The sequence below is a fragment of the Heteronotia binoei genome, chromosome 12, assembly GCF_032191835.1.
Source record: "Heteronotia binoei isolate CCM8104 ecotype False Entrance Well chromosome 12, APGP_CSIRO_Hbin_v1, whole genome shotgun sequence".
NCBI lineage: Eukaryota > Metazoa > Chordata > Lepidosauria > Squamata > Gekkonidae > Heteronotia > Heteronotia binoei.
Genome location: NC_083234.1, coordinates 1,760,521 through 1,774,118, shown reverse-complemented (window position 1 = coordinate 1,774,118; position 13,598 = coordinate 1,760,521). Strand labels below are relative to the sequence as shown.

The following is a 13,598-nucleotide window of genomic DNA, read 5'->3' as shown; positions in this document are numbered from 1 at the left end:
TCTCTGCTACTTAATCTTAAATAGGTACATACATGGCCTGGCCTGGCCTGGCATGGCCCAGATTTGGCACGCCTGGTCTACAAGGTCAGCAGGAGAGAGGACCGCAAAGGCGCGGCTCGTGGGCAGGGAATCCCTTTTGGGCAGTTTGAGCCCACAAACCTTATAGGGAGAGTACAGAAGACAGAGGCATTCAGTCTCCACCGCCCAGACTGGGGGCCTTGTGTTGATGACAGAAGGGGGGGAGCAAAGCAGAAGCATCAGTGAGGTTTCTTCCTGTTCAGAGCTGCAGCAGCATAAAGGTGCTGATGGAGGCAGTCCTGACCCCCCCCCCCCACTTGGCACAAGGCCCCACAGACATCCTGCGGCAGTTGGAAGGAGCTGGTTGATGTCCAGAAAGCGGGAGCGCAGCCGGGAGAAGAGGAGGGCTGCGAAAACCACTTGGACTCAGAAAGTAGATCTGCAAAGAGCGAAGCCTGTGTCTGTCCCCGGCAGGGCAGGGAAACCCTTTTTGGCAGTTTGATCCCACAAACCTTATAGGGAGAGTACAGAAGACACCACTGCTGGGCATGCAGTCTCCACTGCCCAGACTGGGGGCCTTGTGTTGATGACAGAAGGGGGGGGAGCAAAGTCAAAGCATCAAAGAAGTCCGGATCACAAGGATTTTTCAGCCGCCAGCCGAGGGCTGAAGGGCAGTCACTGAAGCAGCAGGGCCACCCCCCCTCCCCCAGGCAGCTGGAGTTCAGCCCACTTCCCATGGCAGCTTTCATAGAGTCCCCTCCAGAAAAAGGAGCATGTTCAAACCCTTCCGAAGCAGGAGAGGGTGCCCGGTCCCTCTCTGGGGCCAGCTGAAGGCGTCTGGGCACACAGGGCTTTTCTCTGCCCTCGCCAGGAGGAGCTGGTGGTGAAGAAGCAGAGAGCGGCGAGAGGGGAAAACGGGCCTCCTTGACCATGGCTGGCTCAACCACCAGCTGGAGACTTCAGCCCAGCAGTGCTGCTTCCCTCCGAGGTTGATGGCGACCCCTCATGCCGGCCCCTTCCAGAAGGCACAGAGCCTGTGGCCTGGTGGCAGCAACCGCCCCCAATGCAGCAGTCCACAGAACCAGACTCCCCGCCTGGGGTGGAGGGACAGGGAGGGCAGAGAAAGCTGTGCGAGGAAAAGAAGACGGAGCCTTTGGTTTATGCCTCTTTCCAGCTGAAGGACACATCCACCTATGTCCTCAGGCTGGGGTTTCAAACCAGCGGAACCCTATCAAGTGGCAGCCGTGTGCTCTTCCACGCAGCCGCAGCTGCTCCTGAGCCAGGCCAGCGAGGAGGAACCACAGCAGCTGCCCGGCCCTTCCGGATGGGGGTGGGTGTGCTCCTCCTCCCAGTGCACCTTTGGCTTGGGCCTGCTCCCACCACCCTGCTTGCCCCCCCCCAGGCAGGGCTGGCCCTAGACTATCGACACCCCCCCCCCCCGTACTGATAATGTCACTGAGTCATATTTGGCGCCCCCAGAAGTCCGCGCCCTAGGCAACTGCCCGAGCTGGCCCTGTGCCCAGGTGCATGCTGGGTAAGTTCCTGTGCAGTTGTGGGGCAGAAAGTCAAGGGTGGGGGTGCAGCCCTGTGGCCTGGGGTGCTGGAAACTCTGGCACTGGACCTGCACATAACTAAACTGATTCTTTTACCCTGTTTCCATTATTTTGGATGCTAAGTTACCCAGCTTCTGTGTGTTGTTTCTGTTTCCATCCCCTTCCGGCTGAGGAGGAGTGCGTGCACACGGAAGCTGAATAAAACTCTGCCGCAGGACTCATTTGCAGGAAGGTTTTCTCTCTCCTAATGGCCCAAGGTGGGAAGGGCACAGGAGGCCCTTTGCAACACCAGACACGGAACAAGAAGAGCCCCTGCTGGCAAGAGTGGGCAGAATGACAGGGCTTACCTGGGTGGGGCTTCAGACTCGCTCTCCACGCATGACCGTCATTTCCTCCAGCTCAGCTGTCTTCAGCTTGGCTTTCTCTGACCTGTCACTAAATGCAACAGAGAGAGTCTCAGTGGGGGGGGGGGGGAGAGGGAGGGGGCCCATGATGCCGCCCTGTGTGGGGCAAGGGCAGAAGGCCCCTTGGAGGAAGCCTGCAAGGGGCTGTTCCTGCAGGGAGCTGAGCTATGTGTAAGGAAAGCCCCCTACTTTTCATACATATGGACATCGTGATCACCAGTATGGTTGCCAGGGTGCCTGGAGTTTTGACTCTCACACATCTGCTCTAAGAAGTGGACTTTGCTTACAGTTTCTAAGGCTTATGTGGATACTATACGCCTCAGCTTTGCAGCAGCATTCTGCTCCTTGTGTGCCCAGTCTTGGCCGCTGCAGTAAAGGAAGTCATGCCACCATGAACTGTACAAGCAAACAGTTTCTAGCCTATTTTCCATGAACCAAGGGCTAACACCACCAGAATCCATCTTGCTTTCCTGACTCCATATCCAATAGCTGCTTCAGCTTTTGCATAAGGCAATCAAGCTTATCCAAGCATACCCTGCTAGAGCACTCAAAACTTTGTCTAACGAAACCCAGAACAAAGACTGGTGCCAGTATTTGATTCTCTATTGTCACCTTTTCAGATAAGTCCATCTAATCTTAAGTGTTCCCCACCTAGTAATCACTTCTATTCATTTTCCCAACTGTCATTTCGGAGCCACCCCATGGCCTGTTCTAATCAGGAAGATTCTTTCAGGTACCCAGAATCCAGGCAAGCTCATTGGTCAAGACAGGTATCCAATTAGGTGCAACCAAGGAACTCGCCATTGGCTCTGCAAATGTCCAGCCTTCATGGTCATGGCAGAGCCTCCCCTTTCTCCTCCCTGATACCTCCCATCCCCTGAGGGCTCAAGAGAGGCCGTATAACCTGTGGACTAGCTACCCACAGGTGTGCATCTAACAGTATCCCAGTTCTGCTGTCTAGATCCATCCCCAATTCTGGCCATAGTTTTGGGTCCATTTCCCCCGTCCTCTTATGTCGCCATTGGAGCCTTCCTCGAAGACTACGATGGTAAATATTACCCTGTGTGTCTACCCTTATATGTTTCCCTATCCATCTATCTATATTTCTTAGGACTGTGTGTGTGTGTATGATTGTATGTGTATTTTTATCTTGTATGGAAGACTATATTTTTCTTAATAAATTGTAATTGGTTTTACTAAATTAGAGTCCCATTATTTAAGCATCACTTTTGTGGATGTGTATTCTTGTATACATTGGTAAAAGATTCCTAGTGAGCCAGGTGCCCACCTAACTAATTCCCCAACCTCGTTTGGAGGGCATTTTGGCTAACATCTGGCCTCACAGCCGGCCACCCCACGGGGCTCACTCACACCTAGGCCCCTCCCCCCCTCCCCCGTGTCCTTTGGCCCTCTGCGGTTTCCCTTTGCCTCCACCTTGCCGCCCTCTGCTCACTGTACCCTCCCCTCTGGGGCCCATCTGGGACCTGGCCAAGTTTCCCCGAGAGCCAGAGGAGTGGACTCCGGTGCTCCCAATTCCTAGTCACGGCATTCACCAGTCTCAACTCCCCCCCCTCCCCTCCCTGCTTTGCCTCCGAAGGACGGATGTACAGATGCCGCCCGGGGCCAAGCCCTGCCCGATGGCTCCCCAGATGCGCCCCTCCTTACCGCCCTGCCTGCACCATCTCCAGCTTCTTCTCTTGCCGCTTCCTGCGCTGCTGGCGACAGAGGACCACCCCCACCACCAGGAGGATCATGAACAGGCAGGTACAGCCAATGAGGAGGGCCAAGATGTGGATCTCCGAGAAGGTCACTGTGCAGGGAGGAGAGGAGGGGGGAGGTCAGTGGAGCAGAGCAAAGGGAAACGGAGGCTCCAGCATCAAAGTCATCTATCAAGACAAGAGGGAGGGGATACCTTTGGATGGAAATGAGAACACCCTGGAGCTTTCTAGAGCTACATCCTAACGATGACCCGGCAAAGGCCAAGGTGGCCACTCCGTCTTTCCTTATAGCTTTCAGAACAAAGAACACCAAGGAGTCGCCTGTGTGACCAAAAGCACATCTTCTAACCTAAATACTGATCAGCCAAAGACAGACTAAAGACCACAGCAATCCCACTAAATGCCACCTTCTCTAATCCAGGAAACTTTCTCCATTGGTGACATCCAGTTTATGCTCAACAGCACTTTAACTCTGTCATGGCTGAAGTGCTGCTGGCAATTGCAGCCAATCTGCCAAGAGAGGCAAGTCGAGGCGAGTGGGAGGCGATTGGCAAGCAGCAGCCCCTTTGCCCCAGCTGTGGCCCCTCCCTGCCTCAGAGCAGAGGCTACACACCTTTCAGCACAACCGCCAGCTGGATCTCCCCGATGTTGCCATCCACGTCTGGGGGGTTCTTCACCTGGCACTGGAAAGTGCCGTTGTCAGCCGGGCTCACATTCCAAAGCATGAGGGAGGCGTCGCTCTTCTGGATGTTGCCGTCCCACCTCACTCGGCCCACAAAGTGTCCTGTCGTCGCTGGGTAAGGCTGCTCGTGGTAGTAGAACACCTAGGAAGCCAGAGAGGAGCCCAGTGATTCCCCCCCTCCCCCGGGAGGGAGGGGGAATGGGGGCTACTTTGCTCCTCTGCCTCCTCCAGAAGATGCCATTTCCCCAAGGGAGGCTCCAGGCACCATCGACCACTTGGGGGAAGGAGGGGGCAGGGCTGGAATGTCCGTCAAGCCTCCAAGCCACCAATCAGCCGCACTCTTCCCGGGGCCCTCAGTCAGAGAGAGTCCTGGGCTGGCCTGGCCCAGCCTGCTGCCTCCTCAGAAGGCAAGGCCTGTGAGAACTGAAGGGCCAAGAAGGGATCTGGGCTGCCTTTGATCTGCTCCTGTGCTTTGCACCTCCTCTGCTGTAAGGGCTGAAAGCAGCGTGGAGGCTCTCTGCACAAGTCCTGCTGCTCTTTGTGCCAGGCCTGGCCTGCAGATGGGGGGTGGGGGGGCCAGCAAGGGCATTGCCCTGAAATGCCCCCTCCTTTGAGGTTCCCCTGGCACCCTCCCTGTTTGTTTTTTGCTGGGTGAAAGCACTTTTTCTAGCCCAGACTGTTAACCAGACATTCATTTTAGAATCATAGAATCACAGAGTTGGAAGGGGCCAGACAGGACACCCAGTCCCACCTCCAGTTTGGTGTAGTGGTGAAGTGCGCGGACTCTTATCTGGGAGAACCGGGTTTGATTCTCCTCCTCCACTTGCAGCTGCTGGAATGGCCTCGGGTCAGCCATGGCTCTTGCAGGAGTTGTCCTTGAAAGGGCAGCTGCTGTGAGAGCCCTCTCAGTCCCACCCACCTCACAGGGTGTCTGTTGTGGGGGGAGAAGATCTAGGAGATTGTGAGCCGCTCTGAGACTCTGATTCAGAGAGAAGGGCGGGGTATAAATTTGCAGTCTTCTTCCTGCTCAGTGCAGGATGAGCCTAGAGCATCCCTGACCGCTGTTTGCCCAGCCCTGCTTGAAGACTGCCGGTGAGGGGAGCTGAATCCACCACTGAACAACTCTGACTGTCAAAAGGTTTCTCCTGAAATCCAGCCTGTACCTTCCTGCCCTTCATTTAAACCCATGATTGCAAGTCTTCTTCACTCAGGTTCCCCTCAATCTCTGCTTCTCCAGACTGAATATCCCAAGTCCCTCCTCAGCCTTTCCTGCTTGCAGGGCTTCTCCTCTCCACCCGCTCCATTCGGCCTGCATCCTTCTTGAAGGGAGGCCTCCAGAACTTTATAAAATACTCCAGGTGCGGCCTGACCAACGCAGCGTACAGCAGGACTAGGACATCTTGCAATCTGGATGCGATGGTGTTAGCCTTTGTTGCCACTGCATCACGTTGGTTGCTCAAATTTAACTTACCGTCCCCACCTCCACTCCAAGATCTTGTTCACACCAAGAAGTGCACCCCCATCCAGTACGCATGTTCCACACTGTTGTTACCCAGATGTAGGGCTCCGCAGATATGCTTGTTTGCATTTGCCCCCTTTCCCAGCAGGGTCAGATGATCTCCTTGCATTCTGACTCTGTCTTCTGGTGCATTTGCTGCTCCTCCCCGTTTGGTAGTGAGCAGCCCCTCCACACCCGCAGCCCCCCCACCCTTCTGCTGCCTCTGGGGCCAGCTCCCTCCGGAAGGTGTCCTGCTGCCTGCCGCCCAAGGCTCACTCACATTCTGGTCCGGGCCGCCCGAGTGGGGCCGGAAGTTCCAGGTCACCGTCACCTTTTCCCCAGGAAGGACGTGGCTGCGGAAGGTGCACTTCAAGCGCACGTCGGTCCCGTTGAGGACTTCCAGGGCACTCGGGGTGTAGATGTCGATCGCTGCCCCGGGGCAGAGTCCTGCAGGAGGCATCTCTGTTAGGCTACGGGGTCAGGCTTGGATCTTGAAGTCCTCGCCTGGCCATGAAGCTCCCTGGGTGACCCCTGTCTCGGCCTGCCTGGTCTCACAGGGGTGTTGTGGGGACAGCAAAGAGAGAGAGAGCCAGCAGCAGCAGCAGCGAGTGCTAAAGATGCCCCAGGAGCAGAGAGGAACCCTCCTCTCAGGTGAGGCTGCTCAGAGTCCTCCAAGCAGGAGGGCAGCTGCACTGACTCATGCCTCTCCCCAAGCTGCTCCTCAGGCAGGCACGGGGGGAAGGGTGCCGACTTGGACTTAGTTGGGAGGGGGGCACTTCCAGCCATCCCAGAAACTGGCACCTCCTTGCTCCTGACAGCCTGTTATCTCCCTGTCTTATTCCAGAGCTGGGGGGAGGAGCTGCTTTGGGCTCTCCCTGCAGCCCTTCGGCGGCGGGGGGGGGGGGGGGGTTCCCTGGAGCCGGAGGGGAGAGTCTGGCCCAAGAGGCAGGCCCCGCCCCCTTCCCCGCAGGGGCTCAGCTGACACAGTCGCGGGAAAAACCAAGCCCCCTCCCCACAGCACACAAAGCTTGCCCCCCCCCCCAAGGTCCCCGGCTCTTTTCACAGGGAGAGAGGGAGGGCGTGGCCAACCTTCCAGAGACACACTCACCAGCACCCCCCCCCCCATAAGCTGAGGAGGACCCCCTGGAGGAGAGGGGGAGGGGGAGGAGAGGTCCTTGATGCCCCCTCCCGCGCTTCAGCCTCCAGACGGGAAGGGCTTCCCAGAAACAGGCCGCTGGGAAGTGCCTGAACCCCTGCCCCCTTCAGGGGACCGGGTGGGGGGTCTATCCCGCTGCGCCTGGCGGGCCGGCTCCCTCCCCTCCCCCCCCCGCCCCGGTGACTCAGGGCCAGGCGGCTGGTCGTCGCCGTCGGGGAAGTGACTGCGGAGCTCCGGGTTGCGAAAGCGGCCCTGTGCTGCCGAAGAAGGGCCTGTTCGCGGAGAGGCCTGTTTCTCCTGGGGCTGGGGCCGCCGTCTGCGGGGCGCAGGGAGGGGAGGCTGGGCCCCGCGCACTGACGGGCCTCTCCTCCCCAGCTGGGGCGGCCTGCGGACGTCGCCGGGCAGGAGGCCGGAGGGGGAGGGCGCCGTCGGGGCGTCGCGGTGAGGCTGGCCAAGGCTTGGAAGGAGGCCCCGCCCCCCGCGCCCCCCCACCCACCCAGCAGCAGCGGCGGCAGCAGCAGCAGCAACAGGCGGCCTCTCGCCGCTCGGGCCATGCTGGGCTCGCCGGGCCGGGCCGGTCGTGGCGCTCCGCTCAGGCCTCCTCCTCGGAGCTCTGGGATGGCGAAGGTGGAGCCTGGACGGCGGCGGCGGCAACAGCAGCACCCGCCACCGCCTCCCGGGGGCCTGGCCGCCGTCTGGGGCGGGGCTGGGCTCAGGAAGCCGGAAGAAGCAGCACAGAAGGCGGCCTGGGTGCCCTGCGCGCCCCCCTCCCGTGGCTGCCGTCCAGTCTCTCCCTCGCGCCGCCGGAAGCGCCGGAGCTGCTGCTTGCCCGAGAGGGCCTCCCCCGCCCCGCCCCGGCCGGGCTTGGCCTCGGGGGAGGGGGGGTGCCCTGCAGCGCTGCCCCCTGCCCGGGCGTCTCTCCCGGAGTCAGAAGAAAGCGGCCCGCAGCCGCCCCCCCCCCCCCCCCCCCCCGCACATGGCAGGCAGGTTTCTAGGCAGAAAATAAAGGTGAGAAGAAAAAAACGGTGGACCTGAATTGGTTAAACACGAAAGTGTGTTGCCGGTTTGTTTCTTTCTCATTAGTTGTTTAGATAGGAAGCTGCTGTGCCTGTTTCCACTACAAAGAATTCTGTTCAGAAGCTTTTGGTCTGGCTAAATGTCTGCGCAACAACTAGGGGCATCTTTTTAACAAAAGGGCTTTTTAACAAAGCAATTGGGGAGTCTCCCGTTCCTGTTCCAACCCGCCCCCCCCCCTTGAATTTTTTCTTCTCTGAGCTGCAGCCGGAGGCTTGGAAGGGGAGGGAAGAAACCGGAGAACACCTTCCATCACCCCCCTTTCAGCATCCCCCACCCCACGCTTGTGTTCGTAATGCCGGCTTCAGTCTTGAATTATGAGTTTAGGTGAAAGAAGTCTGGACTCTAAAAGATCCTAGGAGGCTCTTAACAGCCAGTTATTATTAAAAGGATATTTTTGATATGTCAAAAGGTTGGGATTTGTTTCTAGGTTGTGTCTGTTTAAAGAGGGTGAGTTTTAAGTCACAGCTTATTTATATCATGTGGTTTAATTTAAGCATGGCTCGTGTAATAGAATATAAACAGACAAATCGTGTTGAAAAATTTGCTGAAGTAAAAGATTCTAAAACTTTCTGGAAACTGTGTGTTTCTCTTAGGAAAGCTAATTAAGGTGTATAAAAGATTATATAACAGATTTCACTGGCCTCCAAGTAAAACGATGAGAATTATAAAAGAAGGTTTCTGTGTAAAGGTATAAATTGGAATGAATTAATTGTTAGAAGGGGGAGAGGCAACCCCCCCCCCCTTTGAACCCTCTTACTTTGTGGCTGGCAAAAGAAAGTTCAGTGAAAACAGATATAAGGAAATACAAGAAAGGTTGCTTTTCAAAGGGGAAATTTATTAAACTTCAAGCAAGTTAAGTCCTATTTGTCCCCTGTGGGCTGGTTAATGCATTCTTTCCCATTTGATTCCCAAGCTTATTTTCCTTTTAGAAAACCCAGATTTTAATAGGAACAGGCCAGGGTGCCTCATGAATGTAAGAATTTCAGTCGTCTGAAAGATTCACGGAGCAATCCGGGGGTGGGGGTGGGCGGTGGCTGAAAGCGCTTTGGGAGCAGATCTGCCTCTGCGTTGTTGAACGTCTCAGCTACGTCAGTGTGACCGGCAGTTCCGTCAGCGTGGGCATGTTGAAGCAGCCCGTTGCTCAGGGGCACTGGCATCAGGGCGTGGCAGCCAGCTGTCAGTGCGCCTAGGCATTTGTGGGCGGTGTTGGGGCCTGCCCGGAGTTGGTCGGCTCCCTGAGCCCTTGCAGCCTGGGAATGGCCCCTTCCCCAGGCAGAAAGTGATGCCAACAAAACACATGGCGTAGTCCATGGGCGCCCACGGAAGGTGAAGGCGGCGTCTTCCCTGGCTGCTGCATCTCCACCCATTTCCCCACAGCGGGGTCAGGGCGGGCTTTCTGGCGCCTCAGGCCAATCACCCGCTAGCGCTCCCCCCATTATCATAAAAGGTAGGGAAAATGAAGAGTGCCAAACTTGAAACTTCACATTTTTAGTTTACTGATTTTTAATTTTTAAAGAAATGTGATATGTTATTAAAAAATGGTGAGAAGAAGTGCTAGCCGGCCAAGCCAGGAAGGAGGGTGGCAGGAGAGGATGAGGGGGGAGACCAAGTTGCACACTGGGGAGAGGGGGTGGCTTGGCTTTGTCGAGGGCAGCTGGGTGATGGGAGAGGACAAGGGGGGAGGGGGCAGGGGCCAAAACAGACTTCTGTTTTGTAGCTTTGGAATTGTTTCATAAGCGGGGGGGGGGGGGGTTGTGGCTTGTGGTAGTGCTGGCTTTGGAGCATATTGTAATTTATTTATTTTATTTATTACTTTACATTTATATTCCGCCCTCTCCGCAAGCGGACTCAGGGCGGCTTACAGTATCATAAAAACAATCAATTCCATAAAACATATAAAACCATAATACATTTATCAGTTTAAAACTATTACGCTATCTCAATCCAGTCTGGCGGTATTGGGTTCTGACTATGACCACCAGCTTCTGTAGGATGTCCGGTGGCAGCCCATTTTCAGTCAACCAGAAAAGCCTGTCTAAACAGTTCGGTCTTGCAGGCCCTGCGGAACGCCGACAAATCCCGCAGGGCCCTTATAGCTTCTGGGAGGGTGTTCCAGAGTTCTGGTGCTGCCACCGAGAAGGCCCTAGATCTTGTTGCGCATAGCCTGGCTTCAAAAGAATGAATGCTCTTTTGAAGGCTTGGGAATTGTTTTAAATGTGTATAGTGTGCAGAGTTTGGGCATGCAACAAAGCACCTCTGTAATTCAATGAAGTTCGTTCTGGCCAGGTCCCCTACCACCAGTGTTTGCTTCTGTCTGATATTTCATTAAAACTTCCTTCCTGCACATCTCAGAGAAGTCTAACTGCTTGATACCGAGCAGAATCTGAGAGCTTCCTCGGGAGGTGGTGGGCTCTCCTTCCTTGGAGGTTTTGAAGCAGAGGCTAGGTGGCCATCTGACAGCAATGTGGATCCTCTGAATTTAGGGGGAGGTCTTTGTGAGTTTCCTGCATTGTGCAGGGGGTTGGACTAGATGACTCTGGAAGTCCCTTCCAACTCTAGGATTCTATGATTCCTGACCGTTAGAGCGATTCCTCAGTGGAACAGGCTTCCTCCTCGGGAGGTGGTGGGCTCTCCTTCCTTGGAGGTTTTGAAGCAGAGGCTAGGTGGCCATCTGACAGCAATGTGGATCCTCTGAATTTAGGGGGAGGTCTTTGTGAGTTTCCTGCATTGTGCAGGGGGTTGGACTAGATGACTCTGGAAGTCCCTTCCAACTCTAGGATTCTATGATTCCTGACCGTTAGAGCGATTCCTCAGTGGAACAGGCTTCCTCCTCGGGAGGTGGTGGGCTCTCCTTCCTTGGAGGTTTTGAAGCAGAGGCTAGATGGCCATCTGACAGCAGTGCTGACTCTGTGAATTAGGCAGATCATGGAAGGAGGGCGGGAAGGGCTGCATCAGTGCTGAGTTCTTGTGGCCCTTTCTTACATGCCAGGGAAATGCTGATTGAAACTTTGGGGTCAGGTAGCAATTGCTCTCCAGGAGGTTTTTGCCATCTTTTGGGCGTGGAGCAGGGGTCATTGGGGATGTATGTGTGTGTGGGGGGGAGGTATTTTTGAATTTCTTGCATTGTGCCGGGGGTTGGACTAGATCACCCTGGAGATCCCTTCCACTTCTATGGCTGATTACAGACTGGCACTTGGGGCCAACTCAGAGACGCCTCTGAAGTCAGCCCAAAAAATCTGCCAGCCATCCTCCAGGTGCCCAAGACTGGCTCAAAAAGCTGCCACTTCCCAAGCAATTGTTTGAGCCGGCCGTCAGTCGTTTCCCCGCCGTCTGAATAGGGAAGAGTTTGAGTGAGGCGACTTGGTGGTATGGAACTGCCCAGCCACCCCAAGCTGGTCCCAGGTGTCTTTTTAAAAGAAACCATTCATAGCACTGGAGCACTCGTGCGCATCAGCGCTTGCCCACACGAGGGGAAAAAATGGAATCTGGCTTCTGGGTCGCCTTCCCGTGTGGAGGGCCCAGCTGCCTCATGGACGGGATGTGGCCGGCATGTGGTGAGTGTGTGGAGGCTCTGGGACAGCTCTTTTTGAGCCATCTCGATTCGGGACTCCTCCAGGCTCCTCCAGAATGCCCGTCTGTTCTCAACCTATGATTCTGTTATTCTAATTCCTCTCTCCTATCTGGTTGTACAACTGAATTCAGGTTCTCACAATTTACCCAATGCTTTCCCTACTCTGTTTCTTCTGCATATAGCAAGATAGCAGTGCATATTGTATGAGTATTTTGGTGCCAGTCTGATGTTATAAGAACAGAAGAGAAGCCAATGGCCCATCCAGTCCAACACTCTGTGTCACACAGTGGCCAAAAAACCCAGGTGCCATCAGGAGGTCCATCAGTGGTGCCAGGACACTAGAAGCCCTCCCACTGTGCCCCCTCCCAAAGCACCAAGAATACAGAGCATCACTTGCCCCAGACAGAGAGTTCCAACAATACACTGTGGCTAATAGCCACTGATGGACCTCTGCTCCATATGTTTATCCAATCCCCTCTTGAAGCCCTCTATGCTTGTAGCTGCTACCACCTTCTGTGGTGGAATTCCATGTGTTAATCACCCTTTGGGTGAAGAACGACTTCCTTTTATCTGTTCTTTCAATTTTAAATTGTACATCATGTTGTTAACCGCCTTGAGCTCTATGAATTCAGAGGAGGGCAGTATACAAATCTAAATTATAAATGGAATAAATAAATAAACACATTCTTGCGTCTGGCCTTAAAAGAGAGAACAATGGAAGTTGCAGGAACACTGAAATTGTGAAACCTGCAAGCCAGACTAGGCCTTCTAATATTCATGTTAACTCTTGAGGAGAAATTAGGGGACTTAGCCTCACACCTCCGGCTCCCTGGTCATCTCATCTGTAGAATTAGCAAATGCATTATTTGTGCTTCATTCATGCAGTGCAATTGGGTGTTGATTAATGAGCACCAGCTGGTGTTGCCAACTCCAGCCTGGGAAATTTCTGGAGAGTTGGAGGTGGTGCCTGGAGAAGGGCGGGCTTGGGAGTGGAGAGAACTCTGGAGGGAAGTGGTGGCCCAGAGTCTGCCCTCAGGAGGTGCCATTTTCTCCAGGGGAACTGATCTCTGTGGCCTGGAGATCAGCTGTCATTCTGGGAGAACTCCAGGCCCCACCTGGAGGTTGGCAACCAACTCTTGCAGAAATGCCAACCATGAATAGAACTTAAAATGTTCTGCTATATGGTCATAAAAAGTCTGCCGTGAAAACGTTGTGAAAGCAGCGTCACCCCAGTCGGAAACGACTGCTGCTTGCATTTACATTTTTTACTTTCCCCTCCAATAGAGCCAATGGCAGCAGAAGCATTAAAACAGCGTTTTAAAATATATTCTCTGCCAATATACAAACTAACATCTCCCTCCCTCTTATTTATAGAGTTTATTCTCAAGGACAACAGTATCCCTCAATTACAATTGTTTGGTGGTGATTTTCTCCACTGCTCCGTTTCCCTGCCAGGTGGTCAGTTTAGAGCTCATTGCATCCAAACGGGCCTTGATGCTGGAGGTTTTGCATGGACTGAGCTTGCTGTGCTTCACCGCTGGCTGCTGTCCAGATTTCTGCAAGTCAAACCCATATCGTAGGCCTGGTCTGCACCGGCAGGAGAAGTACATGCCAGAGGAGTAAAATGAGCAGCCAAACCCGGGGTGGGGGGTGGGTGGGGGGTGCAGCAGTGTAGGAACTGTCGTTTTTCATCTCTTCAAATGCCAACTGCAGCAGGGAAAAGGCTGGATGGAGCGAAAGGAGTCCTCTGTTGAGTCAGACCAAGGATCCGACTAGTCCAGCCTCTTGTTCTCCCAGAGACCAACTCCAGACGGCCAGGGTCCCTTCGCCTCCGCCGCCGGGATGGTCCCATTCAGCCAGCCCTGGGCTTCCTCTTCTCCCTACAAAAGCCGGCCAAGCCCTTGATGCAGGAGAGAGGCGG

The 13,598-nt window shown here is 54.8% G+C and overlaps 1 protein-coding gene across 1 annotated transcript; it reads right to left on the bottom strand.

The window, feature by feature from the left end:
- Positions 1 to 1,930: 1,930 nt before the first annotated feature.
- MPZL2 (myelin protein zero like 2) lies at positions 1,931 to 6,333 on the bottom strand. The gene is made up of 4 exons (XM_060251627.1): positions 6,154 to 6,333; positions 4,307 to 4,517; positions 3,641 to 3,785; positions 1,931 to 2,006 (listed from the first exon to the last, which is right to left on the bottom strand). Exons 1-4 carry the CDS (start codon positions 6,331 to 6,333, stop codon positions 1,931 to 1,933), a joined length of 612 nt encoding a protein of 203 aa, XP_060107610.1.
- Positions 6,334 to 13,598: the final 7,265 nt, after the last annotated feature.